This window comes from Micropterus salmoides, unplaced genomic scaffold (genome assembly GCF_014851395.1).
Source record: "Micropterus salmoides isolate LMB-PRFRI ecotype aquatic unplaced genomic scaffold, ASM1485139v1 Ms_hic_scaffold_307, whole genome shotgun sequence".
Lineage (NCBI taxonomy): Eukaryota > Metazoa > Chordata > Actinopteri > Centrarchiformes > Centrarchidae > Micropterus > Micropterus salmoides.
This window is the reverse complement of record NW_024042340.1, coordinates 116-17,701: the sequence shown is the minus strand read 5'-3', so window position 1 is coordinate 17,701 and position 17,586 is coordinate 116. Positions and strand designations below refer to the sequence as shown.

The window sequence follows — 17,586 nt, the reverse complement described above, 5'->3', positions numbered from 1 at the left end:
ATAAAATATTACACACTGAACCTTTAAACCAAACCAATGAGCTAAAAGAGGGTTAAAAGCAGGGATTGCGCCTGCTTGTCGCTCCTTGGTTGCTCCTCTTCTCAGATTGCTCCTGCCTCTCTTCCTACCCGCAAAGGCCCTTAAAGAACTGTAGAGTTGGGTACTGATTCTGTGATTTTGTTCAGATGAGCCAAACCTTTTACTTTACACAGTCATCTGATTATAAATATTTTATCAGATCACAATATTTAGAAAATATTGATAAATGCAGGTGAGAATGAATCCTTTAAGCCTTAGCTATTTTTGTACAAATGTTGAAGGCAAGAATTCGACCATCAGATGTAATCCTTCATGGATATGTTGCGATAACTGCCTAACCTGTAGAGTTGTCCAGTGATTAGAGTCATCTCTCTAACACCAATGTGCCATCAACGTTATGGCACGCGCACACACACACACACACACACTCACCATCTGGGTAACACAGAAGCAATGCTTGAAGTTGTGGAAAGGGATGTTGTTGTATCTTTGATAGACTTCAAACAGGAACTGTTGCAGGACTTCAGGCTCAATGTTGAAGGTCGCTATGAAATCTAAATCTGCGTACATGACATGCAGGAGCACCATTATCTCTGCGTCCTCCCACTGCCTGCACACACACACACACACACACAAAATGTCTTTGCGAGGAAACATTTTTAAACAAATGGTTAAAATGTCCATCTATATGGTACATGCAGTATTATTAAACATAAGCAGTTTCTCAAGTTGCAACATCCTGGATAACAGTGACAGTAAAGTCTTTGAAACAGATCCTTCGTATTTTATATGTTTTAGTTTTTAGTCTTTCTATGTAAAACAACAAAACATAATACATTAATGGGTGGAAAAATGACAACAATGGAAGCTGGTTATAAATATTAATGCTTGGATAGAACCCAAAAAGGTTAATAAAGGCATCTCACCCACTGAAATGTGTAAAATGTATATTTTCACTTATCAGACTCAACAGCATGCCACAGTTAGCTGGTTTGTTGCAAGAAAAGCTTCCACACAACCCAACCACAGTTATTATTGTTATTATTATTATTAAAACAAGTATTGTGTGTATCTAAAGCCAGATATATCTTCTTCCTCTGTGCGGTGGAGCTCCATTGTCCAAAACTATTAAAACAAATGCACTATTTAGTCCTGTGTACATGTTAAAAATGCTAACAATTACAGTGCTCAGTAGTTTTAGCAAATTACTGAGTCATTTATATCGTGGACTGTTTTTTAAAGATGTATGTCTTCATTAGGAATAACTTGAGGCTGAGTGCCACAGAAAGAAAGTGTTGAAAAACACCATTGTTGGTTTTGTTTTTTTTCAAGGGATTTGTTGACAAAAATGTAGAAGAATGTCAGCCTTGTCCTTTAAAATGCCACATAGCAGAGCCCATAGAAAAGCACATGGGATTCAAAGGAATCTATTGATTTATTGATTGTTATATGACACCCCAAGCTTCAGGTCTCCTTCTGGAGCCTGTGTGCGTAATCACATGTCCAAGGCCATCATTAGGGGTTTGCTTTAAAAGCTTTCAGACAAATGAAATGATGGCCAAGCCTTTCTGAATGCAGAATGCACTTCCTCCAAATGAAGGCCACTTCAAACATGGTTTGTTGATTAAGCCTTTTATGAAGACCTTCTTTTGATTTGTGAGCCCTTTGCAGGCCTATTCATATTAAGATGAGTTTGTCCACCAGAAGAAAAGGGTGACGGCTCCTATCCTCTTCAGAAACGCGTCAGAGATGCTCGTTGGGCCCAACTGTCATTAAGCGCTGTGCACTAAGGAAACAGGTGCACTGGTTGTTTGACATTAAAGCATCTCCAGATTTCTACTGGCCAGGTGGAAACTTACCAGTTATCAAAGGTTGGGGTCTTTAAGTACTGCCTCACTTCGTCTGATACCTCCAGGGAGCTGCAAATGTAACAACAAATGCACATGATTACTGTTATTCAAAGATATAATATATAATACGGAGGGCATTATTTATTTGAGTTTTGCAGGAACGTGAACGTGCCTCATTTGAAGAAACTTTTCCCGTACATGCTCACACTCCTTCCTGGTTTTTCGTAGGGTTCTCTTGTGGTAAAATGGGGAGGGCTTGTGTGTTCCCTCTGACAGATCTTTAAATAATCCCAGCCAGCTCAGATGCTCCACACTCTGGAAAGGAATGAGGATCCAGCGAAACACATCGATCATCACATCAAATCCCCAGATTGACCCTTCAAAATTCAGGCCAGGAATTACAAATCAATTGTCATTTACATTATCATTACTGATTTCAGTGTGCTCTGTTTTTGCTGTACCAATGAGATTAAGAGATTGAGGCATTCACTAAACACCACAAATGTTAATCTCACTAGCAGTAGGGAAAATGTCAGGGGATCACCAAAAGTCAGGACAGTTCATGGGAACCCTGAATGTCGTTACAAAAGAATTCATGGAAATCATGTTTCTGTTTCGGTCTCCACCAACTCCTTTGGTAAATACCTCTTTAGCTGCTGAATGCTGTGTTCAGCTGCTAGTCGCTAACTGTATCTGTTTGAGGTTGAGCTAGAAAGGCAATACAATACCTGACTGTTGGCTCAGGATAGAGATGTTTTTTCTGATTAGGATTAACAAACTCCCTATGCATATTAATAAGTTCCATGTTCTTTTCCCCAAATTTCATGAACAGCTTTAAAGCCCCCAAGTACTTTGTCCCCTACCTCTAGTTTGTCCCGGAATCGATCCACCTGTTTCTTCATCTCATACACAACTGCAGGGGTCTCACCGGCTTCAATCAGGATTTTCTTCTCCAGGCCCTGCAGTCTGAGCTCACACACCACCCGCACAGTGTTAAGTCATTTATCTACACCTTTGGATCATGTTATTCAAAGTCTCTAATTCACGGTCTATCTGGCCTCCTTTTTAAAAGCATAATGCAAAGAAACGCCAGACTTTTCCACCTTTCACATTAAATAAGCTATACTTTTCCTCAAGTATATCCTGTTTCTCTTGCTTCCCACCTTGCCTACCTTTTCTCCATGGATAAGAGGTCAAATCCGAGCGCACCAGCAAGCTCTGCACCTGAAGTGACAGGAGAAGAGGGAGACTGTCAACGTTTTTTAAATAAACCCCAGCACTGTGATTCCCATGGTGCTAAGTTAAAGATACCTAACGGCTCACTGTTGCACTCGGCGGCCACCACCTCCAGCTTGTAGCAGGAGTTTGGGCTGTTGGGCTCCAGACTCGGGGAGATGTTGATGATGTTGCCTTTGGGGTTGTACAGCTTCAGGATGTCATGGGGTCCTGCCTCGGCTGCAGAGCGGAACAGATCTGGAAAGAACGTCTCACTGTTCATTTCACACTATGCAAAGAGAATTTTTTTTTTATGTATTACTGTTATTTTTATAGAGACACACTAAATCGCTGAGGAAGACCATGGGTGTGATTCAAAGTGCTGGGAAAAACTAGTAAGTGGTCTTTGAACTATGATTTTTTTTTTGTCATGCTTGTAGGTACCACTTTTTGAAGATACTAACAATAAGTGCTTAACCATCCATAGCAAGAACCGTGATGCAATGTGGAGCCAGGGTGTCTGGTTGTAACTAATTGCTTTATTCGTTGTTAATAAATAGTTTAATGAAGCATTATAGATCAATTATACCGTTATTATAATCAAACTAGTAAGGCTGCATGAGCATTTACCTTCTGGAAAAGGGATCCAGAGGATCTGTACTAAAATTAATTTCTAACAACTTATTAGTGAACTACCATCATCTATAAAAGCAAAATTGCCAAATAGAAAGGATAAACATAGACCAAAGGGATTTTTCACAACTTGTCAACCCAAAAATGGTTCTTAACAATGGCTTGTAACTGATCTTTAAGTATTTGTAAAGTATTTATTAGCATTAATAAAAGCATATAGTTACAACTTATAAATCCTTCAAATGTACTGTATTAGAAAGTGGTACCACTTTTATATAAGACTGCCACAGTTAGAATAAGAATACTCCAAATAACAAACAACTGCTGCTGAAGAATCTGTGCTCATTCACATTATGTTAGAAATCTTCAGTATGGTGCTTTCTTTTGTCTTCCTCAGCACTTCAAACAAAGCATACATAAAGAACACGTGAAGCCGATCTGACAGGTGATGAGCTGTCAGTGGCAGCTGAATCGCTGTGTGGAGCTTAGACAACCTCTGTAACACACATCTTTCATCTGCTTGTGTAATGAATGACCCATGCATCTAATTCATGCACTTGTCAGGGTGGTTTACTTGTTTGGTTTACAACAAAGCTGTTAGAATATTTGTCTGTCACAATGCTACTCAAATTTCTATAATCTATAATAACAAGTTAAATAAATTTAAACAGTAACATCATCTTCTGCTCCTACCTTTGACATCCTGAGCAGGGCAGTCCATCGGGAATTCAGCCTTCTCTGGTCTCCCATTCACTGTGAAGTAGATGATTTTCGTTGCCATGTCATGAAACCAGATCAACTGAAGCTGCTGTGCGCACTGCTGATCTGTATGTAGGCTAATGTCTGTCTCACCTCATTATTTTACTGGTAAACTCTCCACCCCCTTGTTGCCTTCTCACCACCTCCCCTGTGCTCCTCCTTCCCTTTCCCTCTTTCACACTGTAACATTTTTCCAAATGATAGTAGGAGTAATTAATTGAAAGTAACCCCCAGTTTTTTTTTGTTTTTGTTTGTGTGTGTGTGTGTGTGTGTCTATTCTTGTATAGATCTTTTTTTAAAGCCCATTTCAGCCATTTGATAATAAGTCATGAAGAACACATAAAACTCTTATTATTATTTAATAATGAGCTATCTCACAACTATAAGATAATAACTATTTCAAAATAATTTAAAGAAATTCATTTCCAAAACTATGTATTGTGTCTTTTTTAATGTGAAGCACTCTGTGCATTCCATTTCTTTGCTGTAAAGCACTTTGAGCTGCATTTATTGTATGAAAGGTGCTATTCAAATAAAGTAATAATAATATATACTGTACATGTAATGAATTACAATACCTTAGGCACGTGATTTGTGCAAATACTCTAAGCTACAGTATTCTGCAGAAAATTATATTTCATATTGAGTAGATAAGTACTAATCATGAAAAACACTTGATAATGGAAAACATACTTAAGTAATGATGGCAGAAATCAATACCTTATTTACACCGAAGGCTCTGCTTTGGACTGCCAATCCTCCGTGTCTGTAGATGGCGCTGTGCAGAGCGCACGACTGTGGCCAACGCTCAAAGCAACCTTCCGTCCGCACTTCTTTGGTTGTCACCACATGGGCAACCGGATAAAGATACTAGCGTGGTGCGTAGAGAGTTTACAATCTATGTCCCGTGTCAGTAAGGTTAATTCATCGAAATGACTGAAAGTAAAGCAGAAACGGCTCCTAAGCCGGCTAAAGAACTGTTGGCTCTGAACCCCAAGCAGGAGTCTGAGTTCAAGAAGAAGGTGCAGGAGGCGAAGAAGAACAAATCCAGCAAGGTGCGTAGAGATGGAACTGTGGCCCTGTGTGGAACGTTATTCACGTTAGCGTTAACTACACGAGGGCTCTGCGTTTATCCAACAGTATCTTGTCAGGCTTTACCTTATTCCCTTACCCGTCGGATTTTGTTATCATATTATTGGAAATGTCAGCTTTTCTGACTGCAACCGTTAGCGAGGTCAAATACTCCTATGTTAGTGGCTGTTAAGAGAATGGAGACCTTATAACGGCTTAGCTAACGTTGCATATAGAGACCAGTGCCGCGAGAGCTGGTAATGAATTAAAATGGTGACTCCATAGTGTTTTTACTGATTTTTATTTCGTCAGGGTACCAAACTTTGATGCGGGCAAGACTACCGCTGCTCGGCCGTTGCTTTTTCCATAGCTGACCGTGAGAATCGCAGTCAAAATGTCGAGTCAGCACCGTCAGCTTCACACACGGCTGGCGGCTAGCTGTGATGCTAAATCACAAACACTCCCCCCTCTTTATTGATACACATGTATTATTGTGCATGTAAAGATCATTCCGTGTGTGAGATATATATATATATATATATAGATATAGATATAGATAGATAGATATAGATATAGATAGATATAGATAGATAGATACACAGGTTATTGATCCTGGGATCAAACAGCTCTTCATATTACAGTATGTGTGATGTGCTCTTTGTTTGTTGCTTGTCCTTAAAATCACATCAGAAGCTGTTTAGGGAAAGAGGGGCCACTTTCACAGCAGACATTGTGACTGTGAAGCGCAGGTACTCTGTTTTCTTCACATGTCCAGGATCCAGGACCCTGAAACTGTAACTTTGTCCTTTTTGTTTATTGTGTTTTTTTTTTTTTTGTATTTTTATTTTTTTTTTTACAGGGGAGCCATTTGACCCCTGGAGTGATTTATGTCGGGCACCTGCCACTTGGGCTGTTTGAACCTCAGCTCAAAACGTACTTCGGACAGTTTGGTAAAGTCCTGAGGCTGCGGCTGTCCAGGAGTAAAAAGGTAGCACGTTTGTCTTGGGCATCAGTAACAAACAATAACTACATACGGACTTCACATTCAGACACATGAATGCAGTCTGTTCCATACATTTACATTGTACAACATGAGACACTACCGCCTATCAGTAATTGTTGACTGAATCAATTAGAACCTGAGTGTGCGAAAAACAACTGAATCAAGAATAGACAATTCTCAGTTTGCTGTTTTGAAATTTTAGATCAACCCAGTTGTCCCATAGGGTTGCCTGGACATTGTGGAAGTGATCCTGCAGAATGTTGGCTCAGGCTGAAAATGATCTCAGATGTAACAGTGGTCTGAAGTCAGATAACTGAGCCTAAAGTACTGCGGTGCGTTAAGCTTATCTCCTGCTCACCTATTGGCAGAGCGATAAAACCCATGTACCAACAAAAGCATGAGGAAAAACTAAAATAATTTGAATCTGCAATATAAAAACACTATAATCAAATGCAGATGTTTGGTATGAAACCCTTGATGTGTGATAATTTCCCGCTGTCTATCACTGTCTCATATGTACTTTCTCTACTTTACCTGCAGACAGGTGGAAGCAAAGGCTATGCATTTGTTGAGTTTGAATGTGATGAAGTAGCCAAAATTGTTGCAGAGACCATGAATAATTACCTCATGGGTGAGAGACTCATCAAATGTGAGTATTGTTCAAGTACAAGACTGTTAATGACTGGCATGACTCTTGTTTCCCTGCGTCACACACGTTAATTTGCATAAAAACATTACCTCTTAGAATACTGGCTGTGCCTTGATACTAATGTTACCTATATTAACTTGAATAATTGGTATCGACAGAGTTAAGATGTTAATAGAAGTGATTACAGAGAACATATTATTTTATGCCTAATTTTCACAGTTTTTGTTTAGACTTTTGTTATATATCCATGTACTCGCTGTAAAGGTAAATTGCTTTAAGCTCATCATCATTGCTGTTTCCCAGGTAACGTGATGCCACCAGAGAAAGTGCATGAAAAGCTGTTTGTTGGCTCCGAAAGGGAATTTAAAAAACCCTCACATCCTGCTGTAGCCCGCTACAACAAGAAACACACAGAAGAGCAGATCACCAAGCTGAAAGACAAACTCCTGCGGAAAGAATCGAAGCTCCGCAAGAGGCTTGCAGCACGCGGCATTGACTATGACTTCCCCGGATTTGTGAGTGAGATAGTATATGGCTGCTAGCTGTTCTATTTATCTGAGCTATAAAAAAATTAATTCTTCTAGAATGAAAAAGTAATAAGCACAAAGTTTTGGAATCTGTGATAGTTTTAAAAATGCAGAAATTATCCTTTAAATATATCATTAGAGCTTCAATATGAGCTAACTGCAGATACATTTATTTAACTGTTTGTACAGCTGATAAATGACAATTAAAAATGAATGTTGTAGTTGTATAGTTTGTCCACCAGAGGGCACTCCTCTGTTGGCTACAGTGTACACTTGCACTCTTGTTCAAAGTACTATCATAACTACACGACAGTTGTTAGAAATAATCTGTGTCTGATATATTGGATTTAAAATCCTCAAATATCAAGATCACTATCGGTCTTAAAAATCTAATCTAAAAAACTTAATATTTGACCAAAACTTTGCCCTTCTGATTAAGAATAGAACTGTGTTGTCAAAATTCAGAAATAAATTTTTCAGAAAAAAAAAATGATGATGGGCAGTTCCACAGGTAACATGGCAGAGCTGTTTTTGTTGGCATCATGTTAACCTTCAATGTTCTCTCTGCTTTTCCAGGCGGCCCAGGTCCCTCAGAAGAAAAAGCTGTCTGATTCCATGAATGCGTCTACATGTAGTGATGTAAGGCCAACACTTATGATGATGTCTGTGAAGATTCTCAAGAGTCATCCATGTCATAGTTATCCAAGGTTGGTTAAAATCAGGGGCAACCAGACTTGGCTGAAGATTCTCAAACGTTTTGCCTCCCATCCAAGCTTTCTTAGTGAACTGAAGTCTTGGATAAAGCCTTTGAGTATCTTCAACCAAGTCCAGTTGCCCTTTATTTTAACCCACTTTGCATAACTGAATATACATTTAACTTTGGCCCAGACTGAAAATGACCCCAGGTGTACCTGTGATCTGGGGTCAGATATCTGTGCCTATAGTACTGTGGTGCGTAAAGCTTATTGCGTGTTTCTTGGTGGCTGCGCGATAAAACCCATGTACCAACATACTATTAACTCCAGGGAAAATCAAAACTGCAAAGGTTCGAGGGAAAAGTTGACCAAAACAAATAAACATCCCCTCTGTACCAGAATGACCCTGTTTGGCTAATGAGCTCCCCTCTTCCTCTTCAGGACACCACACCAGTCTGCACCCCGTCTCTCCTGGAGAGGAGGAAGTCCATGGTCATTGACGACGACGATGCAGATGATGAAATTGTCATTAAGATGCCAGCTGTAGAGAAAGAGGAAGAGTGCTCCTCCTCAGAGGAGGAAGATAGTGACAATGAGGAGGAGGATGATGATGATGACTCAAAGAGCGAGGAACCCTCTGAAGAGGACGCAGAGGCGGAGTGAAAGTCTTGTTTTATTGTGGACTTGGTTCTCTGTCAAAGTACCGAGATGTATCAGGATCATGTGTGGTCTTCCATTTGCTTTGAGAGTCACAGGACAACGTTGAACTGTGTTTAGAAATCACAGAATGTCTTTCAGTATGTGGCTATCACGTTACAAGAAGCTCTTGTGAAATATTCCACCGTAATTGTGGGTAGGACATCAGTGGGTACCTTGGATGGTGTTTGCAAATCCTTCATAATGATCCTGATTAATGGGCAGCAATTTTGCCTGGACTTATTTAACAGTAAATGTGCATTTCAGTCCTGGACTAAGCCCTTTCCTTTACCATACAGGGCTGGAATGTTAATAGAACAGACAGCAACATTATTATTTTTGCTTAATAACCGCTTGTCTAAAAATGTGGTTAAATTTCTACTATGTAAAGTATGATCTTTAAAAATAAATGATGTAAAAATGTGCTCTTGAGCAGTCCTTTAAATACTCTGGATGTGATCATTTTCAACAACAAGCAACCAAAAAAGCATTTGCATACACAAACCGCCAGCACAATAAGACATGTCACAGTAAGAAAGCACAGGTGTAAAGACAACAATGATGTTTCAGGGTCCTGATGGCTCTTTCACAAAACCAAGATAACGGATTAATCCGGGATTTTCCAGTTATCTTTGCTGAATTAGGCTGTGACTCGGTTTCATAAAAGCAGTAGCACATAAATTACCGTGGAGATTTATTCTGTGCGGCTAGCCTGGTCTGGAGCAGGCTAACAGCCAGGTTTAGTTAAGCCTGGTGCCTTATCTGTTAAGTCAGCGGTCACGCAGATTGCATATCAGTCAGATTCAGTTCTTTGTCATTCAAACATGTAAAGCATGAAGGAATGAAATTAATTTCCCTGGACCAGCAGTGTACAGAATAAATAAATTAAGATAGTCCTAATATAAAAACATTTAGATAATCTTAACCATAATAAACACTATTTAAAAACCGTATGGCATCATTAAAGTGGCTAGTGCAATAGCAGCAATGTGAGAGCAAAGGGCAGGGAGTACATAAGCCTCACAGCCTCTGGAAAGAAGTTGCATGTTAGCCTTGTTGTTCTTGCTTTTAGGCTGCGCAACCTTCTGCCAGAGGGGAGGGTGGGTGGAGTCCATGATATCTGATGTTACATTACTTCAAAATAGTGTTAAAATATTGTTCTCGTCTTGTTCTCATGAACACAGAATTGGGCATCATCACATCTCCTGAGTCAAGTGGATCGTCCCACCCCTAATCTGAGCCCTTATGTTCCCACTGCGTTTCAACACAATGTTACTTTTTCAGATATAGACATAGGTGTCATTTACACTGGGGACGCTGGGGACACGTCCCCACCACTTTTTGAAAGTACACTGCTCAAAAAAATAAAGGGAACACTAAAATAACACATCCTAGATCTGAATGAATGAAATAATCTCATTAAATACTCCTTTCTTTACATAGTTGAATGTGCTGACAACAAAATCACACAAAAAATGATCAATGGAAATCAAATTTATCAACCCATGGAGGTCTGGATTTGGAGTCACACTCAAAAAAAAAAAAAAGTGGAAAACCACACTACAGGCCGATCCAACTTTGATGTAATGTCCTTAAAACAAGTCAAAATGAGGCTCAGTAGTGTGTGTGGCCTCCACGTGCCTGTATGACCTCCCTACAACGCCTGGGCATGCTCCTGATGAGGTGGCGGACGGTCTCCTGAGGGACCTCCTCCCAGACCTGGACTGAAGCATCTGTGGTGCAACGTGGCGTTGGTGGATGGAGCGAGACATGATGTCCCAGATGTGCTCAATTGGATTCAGGTCTGGGGACCGGGGCGGGCCGGTCCATAGCATCAATGCCTTCCTCTTGCAGGAACTGCTGACACACTCCAGCCACATGAGGTCTAGCATTGTGTTGCATTAGGAGGAACCCAGGGCCAACCGCACCAGCATATGGTCTCACAAGGGGTCTGAGGATCTCATCTCGGTACCTAATGGCAGTCAGGCTACCTCTGGTGAGCACATGGAGGGCTGTGCGGCACCCCAAAGAAATGCCACCCCACACCATTACTGACCCGCCGCCAAACCGGTCATGCTGGAGGCTGTTGCAGGCAGCAGAACGTCTGTCACATGTGCTCAGTGTGAACCTGCTTTCATCTGTGAAGAGCACAGGGCGCCAGTGGCGAATTTGCCAATCTTGGTGTTCTCTGGCAAATGCCAAACGTCCTGCACGGTGTTGGGCTGTAAGCACAACCCCCTGCTGGAGGTCATTTTGCAGGGCTCTGGCAGTGCTCCTCCTGCTCCTCCTTGCACAAAGGCGGAGGTAGCGGTCCTGCTGCTGGGTTGTTGCCCTCCTACGGCCTCCTCCACGTCTCCTGATGTTCTGGCCTGTCTCCTGGTAGCGCCTCCGTGCTCTGGACATTACGCTGACAGACACAGCAAACCTTCTTGCCACAGCTCGCATTGATGTGCCATCCTGGATGAGCTGCACTACCTGAGCCACTTGTGTGGGTTGTAGACTCCGTCTCATGCTACCACTAGAGTGAAAGCACCGCCAGCATTCAAAAGTGACCAAAACATCAGCCAGGAAGCATAGGAACTGAGAGGTGGTCTGTGGTCACCACCTGCAGAGCCACTCCTTTATTGGGGGTGTCTTGCTAATTGCCTATAATTTCCACCTGTTGTCTGTTCCATTTGCACAACAGCATGTGAAATTGATTGTCAATCAGTGTTGCTTCCTAAGTGGACAGTTTGATTTCACAGGAGTGTGATTGACTTGGAGTTACATTGTGTTGTTTAAGTGTTCCCTTTATTTTTTTGAGCAGTGTATTTGTCAACATGTTTCTGAAAAATAGCAACAAATGTTAAAAAAAAAACAAATGAAGATGATTTGAGAAATGTTTATTTGCACAATAACAAAATATGCAATGCAATGTAAATAAAAGAAAAAAATGTACATTGTCCAAGAATTTTGTGTTTCCCTTGATATAAATACACTGTTCAACCATAAGTTAGTGATGAAAATGTCTCCAGAATGCAGGAAATGAAGTGTTAAATGCTCAAAATCTTCAGGGGGAGGACCCCCAGACCCCCCAAATCATATATCGCAGCAGTGAATATTTATTTATTTATTATCTTCATGTCTTGTTCTTGCGACCCCGTGATTGTGCTTTGTCACGTCTCGTGAGCTAATTGTATCACTGCACCATTGATCTGAGCCCTCCAATGTCCCCAGCACAAAGTGACGCCCTTGGATATAGATATACAATACTATGAGAAAAAAAAACCTTTGTTGTGAATTGGCGCTATATAAAGAAAACTGCATTGTTGATTAGGGGTTGTAATTAATACATTTGCTGTGTGACATTAACGTCCACTGCCCACTTTTAAGGTCCGACATTACGTTACAGTGAATGGTAACATTATAGCCTAATTACGACAGTTCCAGTTAAGAGCAGTAATACTAATAGCTACTTATCAGTCGGTCCTCTGTGTCTGCCTTTTCTCGCTGTTTTAACGGCCCTCTTACTTTATTGTTTTTAATATGTTGTGCCGTTTTCATCTTAAACCTTCTTCATTCGCTGTTACTCGCTGTGTGTAAAGTAGCTGCACACATCTTCTTTTATTTATTTAATGTATTTAACAGGGACGGTACACATTGTAGTTAAGACTTCAATGTAAATGTATGGGAGTTAGCTAAATAGCTCATTTTCATCCGTAATTCCTGAGCAGGTTATAACTAACTAATGTCCAACATCATCAATACATCAGTACAGTGCTGCAACAAGAGAAACACACTAAACTTTTCCATTTCAGCATGACCGTGATCGACCGTGTGGTCTCTTGAAGAAAGCCGTTAACGCCCATTTATCTGAATTACTTACACCTGTGGGTCTGGGGTCCTTTTGAAATTTTTATTTTACACATAATTGAATAGACATGAGATAACAATTAGCTACTTGACGTACACTCACTCCTCCCTTTTATCTTCCTAGATGCAACAGTGGAGTATAAATGAGACCGCTATACCCTTACGGAGACGATCACAGCGCCGCACACAGATCAAACACCCCATGTGTCCAGTAGATGGCGCCACACGTCGACTTTATAACGCCACACGCCCATGACACACGCCGACAGGTTTTTCTGTTGCATTGCCATGCGACAGTCATCCAAGTGCCAACATCATCCCCGGAGCGACTGCGCAAGCGCACGACGATCCCATTCTTGTCCTGCAGGCAGCATTCCGGGTGGAGAGTGTGAGAGAAAGAGAGAAAGACAGGAGAGATTTGAGGCCGCACACTGTGTATTTACAATAAGGAATACGAGCTGTATGTTCCACCCAGCTGCGGCGTTCAAGCGGGATATGGTAAGTAGAAACAGGAATGATGTAGAGACACCTCCTCGCCACCTTGTCACATTTTTTCTCTCTTTGTGTTGCCTGTCTGCCCGGCTGTGAACTGACGTTTCATTGAAAGGTAGGGCTTCGCTACGGGCTAGCTTTAGCTTTTACTAACTTACACACCTAACGTCGCTACGTCTGGTACAGTGGGACGGTTTGCCAGACCCACTGTTTTAGAGAGAAACAAAGAAAATGAATGTTTCATGGCCACGGAGGGAAAATACAGGGGAGGCTTTCATGTGTCATGTTAGCAGTGTCTAGAATCTGTCAAGGCGCTCCTTCGTTTGGCAGTGCTAGCAATGATGGTCAGGCTCTGAGCTAGCTGGAGCTCAGCTAACGTTGTTAAAAAATAAAAATAAAAAGCATGTGTGGTTTATCATAGTTGAGAGAAAGACCAGTGCTGCACATACATATACAGTAATACAAATGAGCTTCAGCTAGACGTCCTATGCACATTTCATCTGATGCATTGCTTCTCACTAGGTAACTGTTTATCTTTATTATCTCTGATAAATAAACTAAGTTAACTGCAGTGGAAAGTGTATATTGCTGGTGAGGGATTAAGCTAATAATTAAGTAACAACCAACCGTTGTCTCTGAAGAATTTATTAATAAAAAGGGAATGACAGAAGTACTACAACGTTAATCAGCTGGGCCAGAGGTTCTGTCTCCTAGGACAGTCACTAACATCTGGCCCAGAGCAAAGGGATAAATAATCATTTACACAGGCTAGATTTTTATGGTTTGGGATCAGATATCCTCTCCCAGCCTTGAATGAACATTCAAGGAGAGGAGAGAAACAGCAAGTAAGGAAAACACTAAAACAATATCACAGCTGTGGAGTAAATGTGGACAGACTAACATAAAGAGTATAATGACAAAGTTCATAATGAGAGAAAAGGATGAAAAACCTTATACACAACATAAACATTAATAGTAATAATAACAATAATAAAAGAACATGTATAAAAGATTAAATATAAGAGGAAACAATTTTCTGCCGTTACATTAACAAATACATTTAGCAACAATAGTCAACTAGTAAATAAGGAAACTTCTCACATTACTTAGTGTTTCAACAATATGATTGCACTAATGAGGAGGGAATAATTCACGCACTGACACAACAAGAAGGTCATAGTCCAGTGAAGCTGGCCCATATCTTCAGCTGCTTCAAGACATGCAGGTTTGATTTTCACTTCCCAGAACAAAAGGCCCACGTCTGATAGAGGCTCTTCAAGCATTCCTTTCTGCTAGATTGTCTTATCACACGAAAAGCCTGGTGTTATTTGAAGGGAAGACGCAGAGTCAGCATATGATCGAGCAGCTTGGAGGTGGAGTAAAGAAACACCGCAGTGAGGTGTTGTGTCTTATTTATTTGAAGCTTCTAAATAAGCTCAACCCCAGAGCCCCTGGGTCTCCACGGCAGCCGTGGGTTGTCCAGCTGGGCATTTGACGCTGTCACAGATGGGGGTGGGGATTCATTCAGAGCCTTGATTCAGAGCCTTGATTCAGCTGTCTTTTTCATTTTGTTTTTGAATGTATACCTCCTTTCAATTTTTGATTATATTTCTGAAAGTACATTTGTTGTTTAAGCAGCACTGGCTGTAACTCTCATCACCAGCTGCGGGTGTGTGGCTGGCAACATTTGCTAATTCTACACACTATTGGCCATTACCCTGAACTATGGCCAAAGGTATTGAGATACCCAAACATTACACACATGTGACTCTTGCACATCTCATCCCAAAACCATGTGTTAATCTGCTGCTATAACAGCCGCAGCTCTGCTGGTTAAGCTTAGTTCACACTACATGATTTTAAGCCCGATTTGCTGCTCACAAGCTCGGCGACCGTCAGGCTGTGATCAGGGGTAAATCAGCGATCGATCGGCTGCTGCCAGTCATTATGTGTGAACTACTCAACAACGTATCAAAACGGCTCACCGACACATCGCAGACGCCAGCCAGAAATCTAGCATGCCAAATATCTAGAGGAGTTGGCCGACTCAACATCCACATCCAGCCAATGAGAGCAGGCGGCTACTTTTTACTCACCTCCTGTTCTCTCTGTAGATCTGACAATCCCTACTACCTGTGTGTGCTTTCATCCATATTCTTTGTCTTTGTAATTGCTATCTTTATAATAACAAACAGCTGTTTTGTGTGTAGGTTTGCATAATTTCTCCTTTCACATTTCACGTGTGTTTTCTTGGCAAAACATGGTTTGGAGACAGATTCGTTGTCAGCTCCCATAGCGTGTGACCCCCTGTCACCAATTGGTCACTAGTGTGACTTCAAGACTCCTGTCACAAGACGGCAAGTTGTGCAGTGTGAACAGCACGGCCATCGGCCGACGCTGAAAGTCGTGTTGCTCTCATTCAGCTACAAGAGCATTAGTGAGGTCGGCCACTGATGTTGGTCGATGAGGTCTGGCTCACAGTAGGTGGTCCAGTTCATCCAAAAGGTGTTGGATGTGGCTGAGGTGAGGGCTCTGCGCAGGCCAGTCAAGTTTTTCCACAACAAACTGGAGAAATCATTTCCTTTATGGAGCTGGCTTTGTGCTGTTGAAAAAAGAAAGGGACAAACACAAACACTGTTCAAGCAGTTAATTGGTTCATTGATTAGTTGATTGACAGAAAAATAATCTATATAGCCTTCATGTCAAGCAAAAATGACAAACATGTTCTGGTATTCAGCTTCTAATATGAATTTTGTATTTCTTTGCTTTATATGATAAAATCTGAAAATCTTGATGGTTTTGTACTGTTAGTGGTACAAAGCTGGGTAAAATTAATGGTCATAAGCTTCATTTTATGACCAAATAATATGGTTTGGCAACAATATTCGGAAGATTAATCCGTAATTAAAATAATTGTTAGATGCAGCCTTACTGTTGTCTACGATATTTCTGCATGTTGTAGCAGTATGATTTCCTTTTAGGACACGAGGTCCACATACTTTTGGCCATAAAGTATGTAACACTTTTTACTATAAAATCAAAAAAGTAATGCATTTTTATGTACCAGGAGAAATCAATAATTATGTTTCTAATTTAAATAAAGCGATTTGTTAATGAATTGACTGCTGTTGTCTGCTGTCCTTTTGACTCCTCTAGGGCTCTCCAGGTCAGATCCCGGGACAAGACATGGAGCTCTAAGCTAGCCCTCTCCATCTATCTCCATTTGCTGCCTTGCACACTGCTCGCCAAAACCACCTCTTCTACCCCTGCTATAGTGGTTTGGCTCAGACTCCTGTAAGAGAAGAAGAGGGGAAAAAACCCAAGTGGGAGGGAGTAGTAAACTTCCCCCAGCTGCTGACCAGACACACACATGCTGCATTGCTGCCATTCCCCAAGCCCTGCTCCATCCATCCCTAGGGCACGGCCACTAGCTTGCTAGCGAGCACTTCACACAAAGACAAGGCCTGCCCTCGGGGATAAAATACAAGCAGACTGTGTGCACTTGCCTCTTTCTTTTTTCTCCCTTTTCCGGGTCATCCAGCCACACGCTCATTAACTGGGGCGCCTTTTGTTAACTGTAATTCCTGCTGCTTTGAGCAGTGGAGGATTGCTAGTAGCCAGTCAGTCATTCAGCCAGGCAGACTGTGGAAGCCAGACGGTTGGTTATCAGAGGCCGGGATGATGGAGCCCAGCATGGAACTGCCTGGCCCAGGTCCTACAGAAGGACATGGGCCGACGGCTGCAGGTGGGCCAAGAGATCATTGATTACATATTGGACAAGGAGAAGTCCCACGACCTGGAGCAGGATCAGACTGCACTGACAAGATGGTGGACGGCATTGCCAGCTCCTGGGTCAACTCCAGCAACTTCAAGGTAACTCCACCTACGAGTCAGTAAACAAAAGGCATTATGGTACAGTATCAAGTTGTGGCAATATCCCCACACCTGCCCCACACTGGTTTAGCCTTTACTATAACTACAGAGCTTTATGAGTCTTTTTTACATTTGCTTTTAGACAAAGGTGTTATTGCTCTCTGGGGTCTGTTTTCAAATATTCAAACAGGGTGGACCATTGTCAGTTTTTCCTTCCACTTATAATAGATAC

General features: G+C 41.4%; 1 protein-coding gene, 2 long non-coding RNA genes and 2 other non-coding genes across 5 annotated transcripts; 4 read left to right on the top strand and 1 right to left on the bottom strand.

Annotated features, from left to right (window-relative positions):
* Positions 1 to 3,225: 3,225 nt before the first annotated feature.
* LOC119883990 lies at positions 3,226 to 5,354 on the bottom strand. Its single transcript, XR_005440897.1, has 3 exons — positions 5,217 to 5,354; positions 4,431 to 4,490; positions 3,226 to 3,362 (listed from the first exon to the last, which is right to left on the bottom strand). It is a non-coding gene; the product is annotated as an uncharacterized LOC119883990 (long non-coding RNA).
* On the top strand, positions 5,339 to 9,562 carry LOC119883989 (MKI67 FHA domain-interacting nucleolar phosphoprotein-like). The gene is made up of 6 exons (XM_038694481.1): positions 5,339 to 5,551; positions 6,427 to 6,555; positions 7,111 to 7,219; positions 7,523 to 7,734; positions 8,323 to 8,385; positions 8,883 to 9,562. Exons 1-6 carry the CDS (start codon positions 5,429 to 5,431, stop codon positions 9,102 to 9,104), a joined length of 858 nt encoding a protein of 285 aa, XP_038550409.1. The 5' UTR covers positions 5,339 to 5,428; the 3' UTR covers positions 9,105 to 9,562.
* On the top strand, positions 6,836 to 6,965 carry LOC119883992. The gene has a single exon (XR_005440899.1). It is a non-coding gene; the product is annotated as a small nucleolar RNA ACA64 (small nucleolar RNA).
* LOC119883991 lies at positions 8,631 to 8,759 on the top strand. The gene has a single exon (XR_005440898.1). It is a non-coding gene; the product is annotated as a small nucleolar RNA ACA64 (small nucleolar RNA).
* Positions 9,563 to 13,303: 3,741 nt separating the features above from the next.
* On the top strand, positions 13,304 to 16,963 carry LOC119883988. The gene is made up of 2 exons (XR_005440896.1): positions 13,304 to 13,487; positions 16,638 to 16,963. It is a non-coding gene; the product is annotated as an uncharacterized LOC119883988 (long non-coding RNA).
* The last annotated feature ends 623 nt before the right edge of the window (positions 16,964 to 17,586 follow it).

Excerpts from the sequence above, each read along its gene's own strand:
- LOC119883989 (XM_038694481.1), top strand. The coding sequence starts at position 5,429 with ATGACTGAAAGTAAAGCAGAAACGGCTCCTAAGCCGGCTAAAGAACTG. Across the intron at positions 5,552-6,426 it reads AGAAGAACAAATCCAGCAAG|GGGAGCCATTTGACCCCTGG; the intron begins GTGCGTAGAGAT and ends TTTTTTTTACAG. Across the intron at positions 6,556-7,110 it reads GGCTGTCCAGGAGTAAAAAG|ACAGGTGGAAGCAAAGGCTA; the intron begins GTAGCACGTTTG and ends CTTTACCTGCAG.